This window comes from Coenobita brevimanus, chromosome 113 (assembly GCF_032717465.1).
Source record: "Coenobita brevimanus isolate Jiangsu-jjx chromosome 113, ASM3271746v2, whole genome shotgun sequence".
Lineage (NCBI taxonomy): Eukaryota > Metazoa > Arthropoda > Malacostraca > Decapoda > Coenobitidae > Coenobita > Coenobita brevimanus.
In genome coordinates this window covers 21,761,256-21,778,550 of record NC_137066.1, presented here as the reverse complement: position 1 = coordinate 21,778,550, position 17,295 = coordinate 21,761,256, and the positions used below count along the sequence as shown (strand labels likewise).

The 17,295-nt window shown below is 41.8% G+C and overlaps 1 protein-coding gene across 1 annotated transcript in view; it reads right to left on the bottom strand.

Moving 5' to 3' along the window:
* Nucleotides 1-10,994: 10,994 nt before the first annotated feature.
* The window catches only part of Ube3a (ubiquitin protein ligase E3A), a 29,789-nt gene continuing 23,488 nt past the window's right edge, over nucleotides 10,995-17,295 (bottom strand). Inside the window, exons 7-10 of the mRNA XM_080286698.1 lie at nucleotides 16,697-16,852; nucleotides 15,710-15,927; nucleotides 12,847-12,983; nucleotides 10,995-11,281 (exon numbers count right to left, since the gene is read on the bottom strand). Coding sequence (XP_080142824.1) covers nucleotides 12,863-12,983; nucleotides 15,710-15,927; nucleotides 16,697-16,852 — 495 coding nt within the window. The 3' untranslated portion in view covers nucleotides 10,995-11,281; nucleotides 12,847-12,862. The remainder of the gene's footprint in view (nucleotides 11,282-12,846; nucleotides 12,984-15,709; nucleotides 15,928-16,696; nucleotides 16,853-17,295) is intronic.

Genomic DNA, 17,295 nt, shown 5'->3' with positions numbered 1-17,295 from the left:
TAAATTCTTATGGAAGAGGTGTTGCAAAGCCTCTACTACTTAGTAGGAGCCTAGAGGTTGCAGTCCATGGCAATACACACCCCTCCGCAGTTAGGGAGGCGACTGAGGTTCCGGGTTCGTGGGAGTATTATTTAATGAACAGAAAACATGCTAAATACAGCAAATAGAAGAAATTTGCCCAATTATTTCTAAATTAAACCTCCTTCCTAATATAAATTCTACAACCAGTCAGCGTCCTCATGTTACTAAGATTTTATCCATTGTCAATCCCATTTATATGTATAAAATGTTTAAATGTAAATTAGTCTAAAGATATTTTGTCGCAGAGCTGCAAGAGTTACACAGAAAAATAAATCTGTGCTATCATTTCTTCAACGAGAAAGGCAGTTACGTATCTCTTATAGCATATAACATATAGTAAACAATTAATGTCCGCAATAGGCCAAGAGTTTTGTGCAATATCACACTATTAAGTCTGAAAAAATTGCCTAAAAAATCAACTCGGCTTAAACCGCCGATGTTAGCGAGCCCGAGAAGTTACCCGACATTTCTAGTAATTTAATTATTTTGGAATTATTTCGGAGCTATTCAAATGTACTGAGAGAGCAGTTCATTCCAGTTTTTCTATGCCATAATGCTTAACCATGCTAGTATACCTTTTTTTGCCCATAATTTCAAATGCACTAGCTTTTCGTGAATCAAAATGCATGCAAATATGACCATATGGCAATACGAGTTGGCGGCCGGTCCATTCAAAACACGTTCTCAAAGTCCATTATTTTAACAAATTTCCGCTTGATTACTGTAGTTCAATACTTCTACAGTGTGCAATAATGTGGTAAGACTTATATAAACGCTTCTGAGGTGAGTTAAATGTGAGTCTGAAGTGATTTAGGCTACAAATAGAGATTTTGTTGTCACTCATTCATGTTTTCTCACTCTACGTTATGTTCATTCATAATTATGATTTTTAAATTTACTAGTTACGGCATTGTTTACGTTGCAGACCTTTAAATTCATTCATACTATTTTGTACTCCATTCAAGAAAAAAGAAATGCGAGAGAAAGAGGGAAGAAATTGAAAAAAAGGAAGACATGAGAAAGAAAAAAGAAAGGAGAAAGAGAAGAAATGAGAAAGGAGAAAGAATAAAACAGAAGAAAGAAGACGAAAATAGAAGAAAGACAAGAGGAAGGAGGAAGATGATGATGAAGAGGAAGAGGAGAAAGAGGAGGTGGAGGAGGAAAGAGGAAGAAGAACAAAAGAAGGAGGAATGAGGAAGAACAGGAGGTATAGGAAGAAGGGGAGGAGCAAGAGGAAGAAAAGGCAGACGAAGAAGAGGACGTAGAGCAACAGGAAGAAGGGGAAAAGAAGAGGGGGAAGAGGAAGAAGGAAAAAAGAAAGAAAAGAAAGAGGAAGAAGAGGGAAAAGAAGGAAGAGGAAGAACAAAAAAGGAAGAGGAGGAGGGAAAGAGAAAATGGAATAGGAAGTGCCGCATCTCTCCTTCCTTTTCTCCTCTTCATCACATTTTTCCTTTCCTGCCCCTTCTCCTCCCATCTTTCATTGCTATCCTCTTCTTTTTTTTATTAATGCATTCTTTTTCTGCCCCTTCTGCCATCTCTCAACCTCCTCCTCCCTTTCACCAGTCTCCTTCCCTCCTCAAACCTGCACTGGCATGTCCTCTACTGGTATATTATATTGGCAGCTTTTGACAGATCTTCATATATACGGGGTTTGCAGCACCTTTAACCTTCTTTAGTTATACTTTTCAAGGAGTGTTCAATTCTCTTGCTGTATGGGGCTACTCTTGGATCAGCATTATTATATTCTTTAGGCAACTTACCTCACTCCAGTTACCTCCATATTCATTTACCTCAGGCCTTTGCCGGTTCCACCTTTATATTTTGTAGTATTTCCAGCCTCCCGTCACCCATCAAATAAATACCAGTACTATATTACAGCAGATCAGTTGGCCCACGCTAGTCAGCTCCCACACAAGTGTGACTAGGTCAAAGAATAAGTCATATGCCCACTGGCTGGGGAGACACCCAAGCACCTTTCCTTACCAGTTTATTTCTGCATAAACATATCAGTGTTTCCCTGTTTATGGTCACAAACTGCCACCATTTATACATCAGTAAGACATAGAAAAGAGTTGCGTAAGGTCAGCAAAACCCATCACTGGGCCTCAGGTGCTGGACTGCCTCCTGTGCTAAACACCACTGCCCACTACTAACGAAGGCTCTCTCATTTACCTGATCCATTATCCTTTCCCTGCTTTCTTGTCTACAGGAGCATATTGGCGGCAGATCACCATTCTCCTTTCAGGGGATGCTGACCACCAGTCCCCTGAGTTCATATCTAGCTGAGTGAAGTGAAAATAATATATGAAGCTAAATGCTGAAGGATTTAATCACTCAATTCAAAATAATGATGCCATCCTTTTTCTGAAGGAATCCACAAACTGAGGTGAGCCATGGTACTGTACACATGGCTTGTATTCTCATCAATTAAGCAAGCACCCTAGCCCTTAGCTATTGATTTTTGGATACAGCTGGGTAATAGGATTTTGTACATTTTAAAGGAGGAGTATGATGATATTTGAATTATTTAAATAACATACAAGACGACAGCAAGGGTTAATAAGGATCTGGTGGCGCTCATGACTGGAATGTCACTCAGCCATATTGCAGAACTTCGGCCTATCAGAATTCTTTCATTCCCCGAACTGCATCTCTCTGGAACTCACTTCCCCAGAGTTGTTTCCCTCCAAACTTCAACCTACAGCTGTTCAGATCCAACTATTACAGACATTTTATGAATGGAGTACACCAGGAATCTGGTGAATGGATTTTTTTTTTTATTCATTTGCTTTTCCTTCCTCTATCCTGCTATTAAAAAAAAAAAATTGCTTGGGAAGAGGTGTTAGGGAGCTGCTTTGACTGACAAGAATACAAGCCATGATTTATAAAGCTGACTAAGCACTGAGTCAAGAGAAGAATATAACAGAGGATAACTGAAGAAGGTTGGCAGACAAAAGCATATAAACACAGAATATGACACCGACAGAACACAGCACATAAAGAACATGAAAGTGTAGCTACAAAAACCTGGAAGAACAAAGAACGTAACTATGAACATACAAATTTAACTGCAAAAGACTGTGTAAGCTGGAAGCAGGGCAATGAAATGGCAGGGGGACAGGGGGACATGGAGGCGATTTGTTTGTGGCCACCCCTTACGGGATTAAGGTGTCTGGCAATAGACAGATAGACAGACAACAACAAACATGCATATGAAGGGAAAACTTAAGGTAGGTTAGTCCATGCTAGGCTGCTCCTGTAAGTGACTAATCTATAAGCGTAAGACGTAAACAGCAAAGAAAATTATCACACGAGTGGATGGTACAACCTACAAGAGGCCTCATTATAAGTTGCATGGCAGGCACTGTAGCTCCGTTTTGTAAGTGATTTATCTTCCTTTTTTGCAACTCAGTATTCTCCTGCATCATTTTCTTCATTATTATTTGCATAAAGGGGAAGAGGGAGGGGGAGGCCAAGGATGAGATGGAGGAATGGAGTGGAGAGGTATATGAGAGAGGGGGGTGTGAGCTGGGAGCAGGACAGTGAAATGGAGGGGGACAGGGCGACATGGAGGCGATTTGTTTGTAGGAGGACTGCTGTGCTTCTGGAAACCAACTGTTAAGCCTATGCCCAAAGTTGTGCACATGCACACTGGTATGTGTATGCATGCATGTCTGTGTGTGCACACACACACACCTAGGTGTGATTATCAATAACAGACTATCTCCGGCTGACCACATCAGTGAGAAGGTACAGAACATGTATACACTGCTTGCAAATATGAGAATAGCATTCACATACATAAATGAAGACATGCTAAGAAGGATAATAACATCATTCATTAGACCAACCCTGGAATATGCATCAGTAGTCTGGAGTCCTCATCTCAAAAAACACATAGACAAGATTGAAAAAGTTCAAAGGGCCGCTACAAGATGGATACCAAGCTTAAGGGATCTAAGCTACGAAGAAAGACTAAATAAACTGAATCTACCAGCACTACAGGAGAGAAGGAAAAGAGGTGACATGATAATGCTATATAAATGCATATCAGGGAAGGAGAAAATAGACATAAATGATTACTTAACATATGGGGAAGCATCAGCAAGAGGACACTGCAAAAAACTGCATAAGAAGAGAGGTGATAAAGACGTGAGGAAATTCAGTTTCCCAAACAGAGCAATTGATCAATGGAATGCACTACCGAATGAAATAGTGTGTGCCAAAATAATTCACAAATTTAAGGATATGTACGATAAATATGGTTTAAGACACGGGACAGTATGAGCTTGACTCATTCCTGTAAAGATACAATTAGTTAAGCACACACACACACACACACACACACACACACACACACACACACACACACACACACACACACACAGAGCACCTTTACTTCAAAGTGAATGTAATAATGAAGTGCATAATATCACTTACTGTTCTTTATTTACACTTATCAATGAAGTATCACATAAAAAATGTATAAACTCTGACCAGCAAGCCACGTTGCTGTTTGGAGTGGTAGCCTCACAATGCATCCAAGAAAACAACAGTAGTCCTTTTACCCTAACATGGCCCAAAATTTCATCCTGTTGCAGCTTATTTCACAAGGCTCAGTGACGGAAAAAGGCAATGCTGCGTCTCTACCTCCTTACCATAGCATTTATTTGTGACTAGCATTATAGTCTAGTGTTAATCTATTATTACAATTCAGTGATCAAGAAGGGTAGATAGTTTTAGGCCAAGTCAGAGCAAACAGGGTATAGTTATTAAGTAGATAATGGCTCTTGTAACTGTTTTACCAAATAAACCATTTCTTATCCACTAATGTACAATCGCATTCTTAAGTGAGGAACACATCTGGTCATGTCTGTCTGTCTGTCTATTATCTACTGCCGATCTATCTAATCCCGTAAGGGGTGGCCACAAACAATATTCCTCCACACCATTTAGCCGTCTGCCATTTGGCTGCCCTCCCGTCAACCTTCCCCCCCTTCCTCATGTATCTCTTCACTCCACCCCTCCATCTCATCCTTGATATGAAACCTTCTCCTTTCACCTTCTATATCCATTGCAGTGCTGAGTGACAGTGTAATAGGGAACTTAGCTGCTTACTGTCTGATGCACTGAACAAGTATACATTTTTAACCTTAACTTGGCCAAAGTGAAAAAATTTTCATCCTTTTACAGCATATTTCAAGTAGCTCGGTGGCAGAAGATAACGCTAAGGCTGTTCATCCTTTCCCTAGCACATTTTTGTGACTAGCATAATATTCTAGTACTAATTAACTGCTAGAAGATAACACTGAAGATGGAAAGATGGTAATTTTAGGCCAAGTTACAGTAAAATGAGTAAAATTAAATAGTTCCACATCCAACCAGCAATGGACAGAATAATAGACAACATGACTACATATGTATCCTTTCTTATGCATGTGACTGTACACCCTCACCAAAAACTACCAGAGCACCTGCACACAAAGGATGGGAAAATGAGCAGAAAGTGGCTAGTCATGTCGGAATGGTTGGTAAGCATGACTGTGGAGTGACACACATTGGAGCCATAACATTGGTGTATGGTGAACATTGCTTAACTGTCACCTCAGAATGGTTGGTATGCATGAATGTGGAGCAAGACATCTAAAACCATGAGACGTGTATGGTGACATTGCTTATCTGGGAGCAACTGGTATGCGTGACTGTGGAGCAGCATACATGCACACTGCTTGTCACCTGTGAATGAATGGTATGTGTGATTGTGATGCGACAAGCTCTGAAACCATGACATTCCTGCATGGTGCACTGCTCTGTTTATTGAGGCTCCAAATGTTTGGCCCTGGTCACCTAATGGCAGCTCTCCATGCTGCTCTAACAGTCTCTCTACGCAGTCACTTATCTCTGAGTTCACACTCTGTGACTTCATCCCATGTCTTTTTCTGTCTGCCACTCACAACTCTACCCTCAACAGTCACAACTCACCCTCCATATCCATTAACCATGACTAACTAATACACATAAGTGGCCTAGAGTTGTTTTCCGATTCTTTGGTCACATATATCAAATGCATGGTGCTTACAGTATTCAGATACCTTCTGGTGAGAGTGTAGACTTGGAAGCAATAATTGCCACCCCTCCCTTGCCTGCGTCCTTGAACTCCAAAACCAGTAAATGGCTGTTTCACTCAGAGGTGAAACAATGCCAAGGAAGTAGAGCGATGGGAAAGGTTGGAGGAGGATAGTAGTAGTAGTAGTGGTAGTATAGTGGTAGCAGTAAATATAATACCCAGGCTCATCTAAACATGAACCAGGTGGACTGCAGGCTGAAGCAACCCTTCTTCTGCAGTCCACCATGCTTCTTTTGAGGGATATGGAAGGAAGGGATGTTAATATAGCAGGACAAGCACACCGCCTCACCATATTGATGCCACCACAAGACAGCATCCTTCTCCAGCACCACAGTGGAGATTGACACACATACATGAGTTGTATGGCCTGTGGTGGAGGGGTGGGTTAACAATTATTGCCTTCAAGTGTACTATTACAACTAAGGTACAGTTATCATCTACTATTATTTGATTGAACAGTACAGATGTCTTCCTAAATACTGTAATTAGTGAAAGAACATTAGGCAGCATTTCCTCTATTGACAAGCTTCTACAACTGTGTAAAGAAAGAAGGCTTACGGCATTATCAGTGAACACAGAGAATTAACCAAAATTTTTATATTTCATTACAAAAGATAAACTCAAAGCACATTTCATAAATATTACCAGTTGTGCAACTTAAAAACTTACCTAGATTATTCTACTACAGTTCTCTACACCTGTACAATATATTTAAATTAAACATAGGGAGGTTCATATATTACGCTCCTCTTCCACTCTGTCTGGCAATATGTCCTGTGTTGCAGGGATTCCTCAGTCACCATTATCAATGTCTATGGTGCATCATTAATCCATTTCCTACCCCCCACTGCCACACCCAGGCCCATACCCACGGACTGAGCCATCCCTAGAACACAAGAGGTATCCCCAGGTGAGCTTCTGGTGGTGTTATTTTATTGACCACCCTCAATTAATCAATCAACATATTGTTTTGCCCCAGCAGGAGCACAGGGGCCCACAGCTAGGCTACTCTGTTCGGACATTTAAGGCAAGACTGGGCAGCTGCTTGCCCAAGTGGCGATACATGTATAATCAACACTCATGACATAAACCCCTGTGGACCACATCCAGCTGAACCAACTTAACCCACTAAACCACCAGGCCAAGACTGCATGAGGGCATCAGGGCTAATGCTCTATATTACTTTTACATTACCTTGGCCCAGATTTTTGTTCTTTTGCAGCTTTTTTTCAAGTGGCTCAGTAGCTGAAAAAGAGAATACTACAGCTTTCATCCTTTCTATAGCACCTCGTCATGACTATACTCTTTTCACCTTAACCTGGCCCAGATTATGGTCATTTTGAAGCTTATTTCATGAAAAGTAAAGAAGGAAAAGACAATGCTATAGCTCCGTAACACTTCCTTGTGACTACTGTTGTATTTTAATGTTAATCTAGTTTTACAGCTCTGCATTCAAGATGCAGAGTGGGCAATTTTATGCCAAGTTAGAGTGAATGGAGTACAGATCAGTGAACAGCATAAAGTCCCAGCCCCAATCTCCTTGCAGGTATTAAAGGACTGTCTCAGCAGGGCAGCACAGCACACCCTTGTTAAACACTTGCTTGGTATATGATCAACAAAAATTTGGACCTTTTGCTGTGTGATGGTTGTTTTTAGTTTATACAATTGCTGTGATGATGCATTTCTCCTTGTACCATTGTTTTTCTCCCATATACTGTCTCTACATCACTAATTATAAGTTCGGTTTTCAAAGCTACATCATCATCCCAGTCGTAAAACAAAGGCATGTTGTATTCAAATGGAACTGTGGAATATAAACTGCCTAATACCACTTTGCCTTTTTCCAAGCATTAGGGCCCGGGAGTAGGCTACCATTAGCGTGGAGCATTTAAAGGTAGGATGCTGACCTACATCTATACTCTGTTCACTGTAACTTGGCCTAAAATTACCATCTCTCCATCTTCATTACCAAGATGCAACAAGTGATTAACAAGAGTAATTATGATGCTAGTCACGAAGAGGTTCTATGAAGAGCATACACATAGTACATACGGTCATATTCTGTGATTACAAGAAATAAGTTCAACAAGGATGAAAATCTGGATCACGTTATGGAAAAAGGATTATGGTACGTGTTTATATGAAGGAAAAACCCTCTGCCACCTCCTGGACTTGAACCACATGGTATGTTGGCCAAGGTACTCGCCAACCCAAGCCCTCGTCAAACCACACTATCAGGCATCTCATGGGAACATATACCACAAAATTAATTCCAACTCTCAGCCCATCGGTGCAACAAAAAGCATTACAATTCAATATTCGTTTGCTTTGCGTCATTTTTTAAATCTTCTAATGTGTCCGACTCTGGGCACAGGTTCCACAGCCCGCTTCCAAGGCCCAGCAGTCCTCCTACATACCATACACCTCTACATGTCACCTACTGCAACTCTAACCTCAACATTTACATCTCTCTCCCTTCGCATCTAGTTGTCACCCTCCGTTCTCTCCACGTGCCCACACCATCTTAATCTATCCCTTCTTGTCACAACACTAACACATTCAAGTTCCACTCTCCCTCTTACCTCATCATTCCTCTCATCCTCCACACCCAAGCTGTTATCCTCCAGCCTCTTCACATTCCAAAACCATCTCTGTCTATCTATCTATTGCCAGACGCCTCAATCCCGTTTGGGGTGGCCACAAACAAATCGCCTCCAAGTCGCCCTGTCCCCCGCCGTCTCTCTGCCCTGCTCCCAACTCACACACCCCCCTCTCATATACCTCTCCACCCCATCCCTCCATCTCATCCTCGGCCTCCCCCTCCCTCTTCCCCCCTCCACCTCACTCACATACACTCTCTTTGTCAGTCTTTCACCCTCCATCCTCTCCACATGACCATCTCAATCTACTATAATTAAAAATATTCAAACTCTCAGCCTACCAGAGCAACAAAAGGCATTACAGTGTTCATATTCAGACTATATTTGTCGTCTAGGGTCAAATGAACAAAAATTCTCCCTGTCCATTCTATACACCTTTCACCTTAACCTGACCCAGATTCTGATCCATTCTCACCTCATTTTAAAGTTCAGTCATTTTTACCTGTGGCAAAGCAGACAGGTCTATAAGTGGTACTACACTTGGGAGAATTTTTTTTTCTCCTTCAAGTAGAGTTCAAATATGTGCTCTTTGTGAGCTCTGAGTGATTTTCTTTTTTCTTGTGAAATACGAAGGTACTCAGCTTGAAATTATGAGCAGATCTGACATGGCAGCTGTTGCGTCAGCTGACACATTAGCTGACTATTAGGCAATTTTCAGTTTTGGTTAATAGGAGGCATTTTAGTGACTTTCTTACAACGTTGCTCAACTTGACTTTTTTAAGTTGATTTGATGCCAGCTGTTGCATCAGCTGAGGCATCAGCAGATTATTTAGCAACGTATTCTGAGTTTCAAAGAGAGGAACCCTTAAAAACCGGATGCTATAGTTTCGCCACAGATCATGAAGATGGTCTCTTCTTGTTCTTACTACTTTAACCCAGATCATTTATATTATTAAGCCCAAACAACTTTTTCTTCTCTAACCTGGATAAATTATTTCCTACTTAAACAAAGCAACTTATTTTCTTACTTAAATCCTGATAACTTTTCTTACTTTAATCCACATAATTATTCTTAAAACCTGAATCATATATTTTCTTACAATAACCTGGATAACTTAATTTTCTTACTTTATACCTGATGGAATATTTTCTTAATTTAACCCACAGTACCCTAGGACTTTTAAAATGTATTTCTGGCATTTCCTGATGATTTGATTTAGCTTAGGAGACTTTTTGAACAGAAGAAGTTAGATACAGGCTTAGTAGTTGTAGCTCCAGGTTCATCTGAAACAAGAAACCAGTGGACTGAAGGCTGAAACTGCCTTCCTCCTGAGGCTCACCCACTCCTTTCAGGGGATGGGGAAGTAGTTGAGGGGCGTTCGTATAATCAGGCAGTTTCACCACCCAGTTATATCAGTGCCACTACAAGAAGGCACCTGTCTCCACCACCTACAGGCTCAACTCTTTATTACAAGAGAATGGTTTGGGATTTGGTACTAACTCTGCCATGATGCTGGGGGCCTGGTACCCTTCATACAGAAGCCTTCAGTTCAATGAGTTCATGTTTCAGATAAGCCTGGAGTCACAACAACAACAACACTATAACAAGATCCCCTTCCTAAGTGGAATAAAATCACATGGTACCAGCAATGCAGAAATAAATAGCATGTCACCTGCATTCTATCCATTTATCTGCCTATAGCTCGACACCTAAATATCATAAGGGATGGCCATTAACAGAAACCTCTATGTCACCCTCTCCTGTGCCATTAGGCTGCCCTCCCTCCAGCAACCTCCCCTTCCTCTATGCCTCACCAACCCATCCCTGCATCCTCAGTCTCTTCTATCAATCAACCTATTACCAGATGCCTCAATACCATCAGTGGTGCCCACATACAATACCTCTCTACACGGGTCACCCTGTACTCTGCCATTAAGCTGCCCTCCCTCCAATTCACACACCTCTCATATATCTCTCCACCCGAGCCCTCCCCCTCATCCTTGGTCTCCCCATTTTCATCTGACATTAGGATGACCTCCCTCCAACTCAACCCCCCATCTCTCATACAACTCTCTGCCCCACATATTCATCTCACCCTCAGTCTCTTCACTGTCCTCTGAACTTAGCTGCCTGCCCTCCATCTTGCACCCTCGCCCCCTATATCTCTCTCTGCCCCTGTCCTCTGTCTCATCCTGTCTCCCTAAATCTCTAAGTTGTCTGGAGATAGCAAATGTAAGCTAAAATAAAAATAAAAATGCATAATTCAAGAGAACAAAATGGTAGCACTATGCACGCACTTTCTGTACATTACTCAGGCCTAAACACAAAAACCGTTGTCTACATACATACGTGTTGCCATTTACATCCAGTGGCTTATTATAGTTATGTTGCAGTAATTCACATTTGTACAGTGCTATATATGAAGGCAACTTTTAACATGAAGTATGTGGCCTTGACTTCTGGTGGCTTATGCTGAAAAGAAAAGAGAAAATAACAGGATAAATGCAAGGTGCTGAGTATAAACTTTTGTAATACTGTACCAGAAATTAAACTTATGCCAGGTACAGCCAGGAGCAAAAGTCTGGAAACACCTCTGCTGTCTGTGGCAATGATAATGCTACATGAACTTTTATGTAATGGCAATATGAAGTGTGCACACACACACACACACACACACACACACACACACACACACACACACACACACACACACTTACTTTAACCCATGGATTGCACAATTACCTTTGTTTTTTCTCCCACCCCATGGTGTGCAAAAAATGAAGGAAAATTTTTTTTGTTTTTGGTCTTGTTTATTATAAACTTGAAGATAAACATCCAGGGCATCATCTGGTGGAAAGAAAAAAAATCTCTGTCTCTCCATCTCTGCGTCGTGCCATACGTAAGTTTGCATAGGGGTAGAGTTGTTTATGGTGATGCACGGCCAGCACAGCCTGAGTTGTGGCTCGCAATGCAATGCTACGATGCCTAAGCTGTGGCTTCCAATCCATGGGTTAAAGGAATCCCTATACTATCTACCTAGCTACTGCCACACACCTTGATCCTGTAAGGGGTGGCCACACGCAAATCATCACCATGTCATCTTGTCCTCTGCCGTTTGGCTGCCCTTCCTCCAACTAACACTTACCTCTTTCATATATCTCTCCACTCCATCCTTTCATCTCTTCCTTGGTCTCCGCCTCCTCACTAACATACACTCTATTACTCAGTCTCTTCTCCATCCTCTCCACATGGCCAAACCATCTCAGTGTACAGTATTTCCCTTAACACTTTCAACATCCACATCAACAGAATGCTCCTTTACTTCCTTTTTTGTCTGTCTGTCTCTCCGTGTAACTCACATGCTCCTCTCAAATAACTCATTGCCATTGTCCTCACTCCTGACTGATGCTCCATACTGAGCTGGCAATGATGATCTATCTATTGCCAGACACCTTAATCCCATAAGGGGTGGACACAAATAGTCTCCGTGACGCCCTGCTGTTATGCAAAAAGAAATATGACAAGCGTGATAAGATTTGTAAGAATGTGGGACTCTCAGCTTGGACTTTGACTCTATATACTTGAGGCTGAATGTTTCCTGGTCTGGAGAAGGATGCCTTCATGAGGTGACACTAATATGACCAGGCTACTCAACTGCCTATTTATACAGATATCCCTTCAATGCTTCCATATCTCCCAAAAGGAGGATGGTGAACTGCAGTGGATTATCAATGTAAGCCTGCAGTCCACTGTGTTCAAATTTCAGTTAAACATGGAGCTGCTGCTGCTACTACTACTACTACTTCTCCTATTACAACAACAACAACTATTCCTCTACTATTACAATATGAATACGAGTACTTCCAGCAAATGAGTATAGCTACGTGCCTAGTATCCAGACTTCCAGCAAATGCGTATGGCTAAGTGCCTGGTAACCACACTTCCAGCAAATGCGTATGGCTAAGTGCCTAGTAATGAAGCTTGCATCCACATTTAACATAATTTTAGTCTGTGAAGAAAAACTATGAATTACTTACCCCCATCTCTATTAAATCAGAGCATCCCAAACCCTTGAGAATATTTAATAGCCTTATACAAGCGATCCTTCAGCTTGTCTTTGCTTGAGTATTCAGGCAAGAGCAAAACGTTGAAGCAGGTGTGAGCAGTTGGCAACCTGTGCAGGAAACAATGGGAGTTAAAAATACAGCTTCACTTCACCCCTCAACATTATCCTCTCACCCATCCACCACCCAATCCAGGTCAACCTCGCTATTATGATCAGGTTGATCCTGAAAAGACAAATGGATCATGACTGACTGCATACTGAACACAGGAACTGCAGCAACCAGCGATATTATATTGAAAAAAATTGCTTCGTAGTGGGTATTAATAATTGTATAAGTGAAAACTGCAATCATATAACAAAAAACAGTGATACTGTACAGCATAATGTTATTATCATATATGTGTATGATTGCATAAAGGTTGATCATAAAGCAAGGTTGGCTGTCTGTCCAATCAGGAAGTAGGGATCTAGGGCAAGGCTACCAGACATTTAAGACAAGAATGACAAATTCCTTTCCCCAGTGCAGCATCAAGTGAGCAACAAACCTCAAACAAACTCTCAGAATTAAACTCTTACGGGACTAAATCTGCTTGGACTGCTTTAAGCCAGCAGACTATATCTTCTGTACTCTGACTTGGCCTAAAATTGCCCACACATACAATTGCCCACATTTGTGGTTCAACTTACAATTTTACCCACAAAATCCTTGAGCCAACTGATCCATACTCTCTTACATTCTCCTTCCATCTGTTACTCACGGTATTCAACAACTTCCCATCTACTCCATATATTCTTAATACTTTCCACAATCCTTGTCTGTCCACCCTGTCATATGCTTTCTCCAAATCCATGATGGTCGCATACAACTTCTTTCCCTTCTCTAGAAACTTTTCCACTGAAGACCTAAGAATGAATATCTGATCTACACACATATGATACAAAGTATACTGCCTGGCTGACTTGTTTGGTAGGCAGTATTATTGCATTTGTGTTTATCAGAAAAGCTGCACACAAGCACTCCATGGTGACGATTTCATTGTACTTTTTCCTTTACTGTTGATGACGAATGATATTTTCAAAAATGGTTTCAGACTGTGCATTTTTGTAATGACTATACACTGCAAGTAATTCTTGGCAATATATGTGTGATGCTAGTTGGTACTGGGGGCTTTCAGGGTTTGGCTTAGTGGCCATCCTTGGTGGTTAAAATCATGGGGAGTATTGGGGGACTAACCTTCTCAGTCAGGTAGGATAGTACAGTAATCTCTCGATTATTCAGACGGTCATTACCCGGATGGTGTGATCTGGCTGTCTGGAACCATTATTCGTACATTTTCTCATAATACCCACACAAAATGCGTGCGTCCAGGTGGAAATTATGGCCGCATAAACATTTTCGCACCTGGCTGGGCAGGAATAGCCCAGAGGCATCACCCTGTCTGGCTGGGTAGTTCATCCAGCGTCCACTACACAACCCCTCAGTCGTTCCCAGTACCCGCCCAGCGACAGTGTAGTAAACAGCTCCTCTCAGACAGTTCTTATGGTGGTGCACATGGTGGTTTTTGTGGTGGTTTCCTACCTGCTTCAGGCCTTGCTATTCCTTGCATGCCTTGTCCTAGGGTGTGTGATGATGGCCCTTCCACCATTGAAAAGGAAGAGGTTAGTAATGACTCTCTAGAAGAGGGAGATCCTGGGTAAGACTGATCCGAGGTGGTCGAATTGTGAATGGTGATGTTGATTGTATTCTACTTTACTGTACTGTACCATGATTTTATTCTATTTTACCATTATGTTTTGTATGCCCACTACATTTTTTTGTGTAGCTGTTTTTTTCATGTTTTCATGTCATTGCAGGGTATGGCCTGGCAGTGGTGATTGCTTGTCTGTGGTTGATGGGTCTGCTTGACCATGGTAGTTGCTTGGCTGTGGTTTATAGGTCTGCTTGACCAGACACAGCAGTGTTAAATACCAGGAACAAGTGTTGTATGATGTACTGTAGTGGCCTTTTACACTGGCTATCAAAGTCTGATTATGTACAAATGGGGGCCAAGGAAGAAGTCCATTATCTGGATGGAGCAATTACCCGGACATGCCTTTGGCTCTATTATGTCAGAAAATCGAGGGATTACTGTACTGATGTGTCCAGCTGGTGAGATTGTATGTAAACACATTGCTTCAGGTGTCGTAAGGAAGACATTTGTAATAACCTATTTTTACATTATATTTTCAAAGAAAAAAATGTGGCTCCGAAAAGCTAACCCTTTATTTTACATGTAAATATATGTCACGTTTTGGAACAATTTTGATTTAGCAAGAGGTTCTGCATAACCTATCTTGTGTTGTATGAAGACTGTACTACAACATGCCTCTCTCCTCTCTTTTACTGATGCCCACTCTCATTTCCATCGATATAGCGTGTTGTTTTTTGCTGCTGCTCTCACCATCACCACTACTTCTATTTCTGAGGCATGCTGAGGGTCAAAATAAAGAAAAACACAGCTGGGTATCTCCTGCTACAACAATAACCACATTAGTATATGCAAAACTCAGCAAACTGAGAGGCAGGAAGCTCACAGATGCCACCCAGTGCCTGACTAACAAAGTAGGACTTGACGCACATTGTAAATAGGCAGATTACGTATTTTTATTTTATTTCTTTAAAATCAGTTTTTATGTACCTCTGAATTTACGTAAGTAGAAGAGTACCTGTTGATGATTAGATAGACAGATGCTGAGGAAGACAGACAGACAGACACAAACAGGTATTCAGACAGACAAATAAAGATTAATAAACAGATACACAGACAGATAGATGAACTGACAGACCAACTCACCTATCTGAGTCAGGGCCATGTCTAGCAATAATAAGCTTCAATCTCGCCAGGCCACCAACAGGAACCCTTGCTGAGCCCGTGGTGAACTGCAGGAGCCGCTTCTTATCCTCAGTGGTCATTTCGTGCACCAACTCCCAGAAGGCCTGAATTATTGCCGTCTCACTCGTGTAGCCGCCATCGTACTCAGTGCTCTTCATCAGTTCCATGAAGTCATAGTGCTGGAAAAACGATAAAGGATATTACACTCTCTTCCCTTAATGTGTACCAGGTCTGTCAGGTGTATAGAGTCAAATTAGGAGGAAGTGAGCAGCACTACATCAACTAAGTGGGTGATGGTTGCTGCCATGTACCACCTCAACAGATTAATAAGAGTCAGTAGAAGGGGTGGGCCCAGAATCATATGAAAGGGAACCCAGTCGACTGCATGTTGAACCCTCCTCCTCCTCCTTTTGGGGGATTGGGAGGGAGCTGCGAAATGTTTGCTACTTGGTTGTACTAGACCCACCACATGAAGGCATCCCCCTCCAGCAACACAGCATAGATTAAAAGAATTAAATAAGAGGCTTTTAATGTCTCAATGAGGATGAGGATGACAGCAATGATGAAGCTTCAGGCCATTGTAATAGACGTTTAGGGAATGGCAAAACTCACAAATACAAGGGGTCCTGGAGAGCGTCACCCTACCGAGGTGGCACAGATATAGCAGGGCGGCTCCACTGCCATGTTGTACATTCTTCTACGCCCTCTCTATCCCCGCAAAAGGAGGACAGTGGAATGCAGGAGGAGGGCAACTTCAGCTTGCAGTCCACCTGGCTAACATTCCAATGAATCTGGGGCCACAACAATACACCCTCCCCCAAAAAAAAATCATGAAATGTGTAAACGGATGAGGAAAAAAATACCAGGTAATAGAGAACCAAACCTGCGCACCAAAAAAAAAGAGTTATGTTCCATCTCCTCGAAAGAGAGAGAGAGAGAGAACCATACCTGTGAGCCACAAATCAGCAGCTCCAACTCCTCAGGCCTGAACAGATTGGAGAGGGGCGAGTCATCCGTGACCATGTTGAATCCACGACGGAACGCTCGGAACTGACGCTCTACCATTTTGTTTAGCAGGAAATCCGCATACAGCTCAACAAACTCCTGCAAGGCGGATATGGATAACATCATCATGATCGTTATTATTATTATCGTTCTTCTCTTCTTCCTTCTCCTCTTCATCATCATCAATATCACCACCACCACCACCACCACCTCCATCATAATCACCATCCTCATCATCATCATCATCATGACACTTTTCCCAGTTAAGGATGAAGTGATGTGGGGGTCCCGACTGCAAGAAAATACCTGATAAAGGAAGAACTAAAAAAGTCTGCTAATTTTCTTTCAAAGGAAGTCTACATACAGCTTGACAAACTCCTGCAAAGTGAATAAGGACAATATTTCATCATCATCTTTCTTTACAGCAAAATGGAAACAGTCTTGTGCCAGAAGTACTTGATATTGCGTCAAAGTGATCGTGTATGGTAGTGTATAGACGGGAATCTGGCACCAAGAGATGAGCTATACAGGCAAGGACGTTC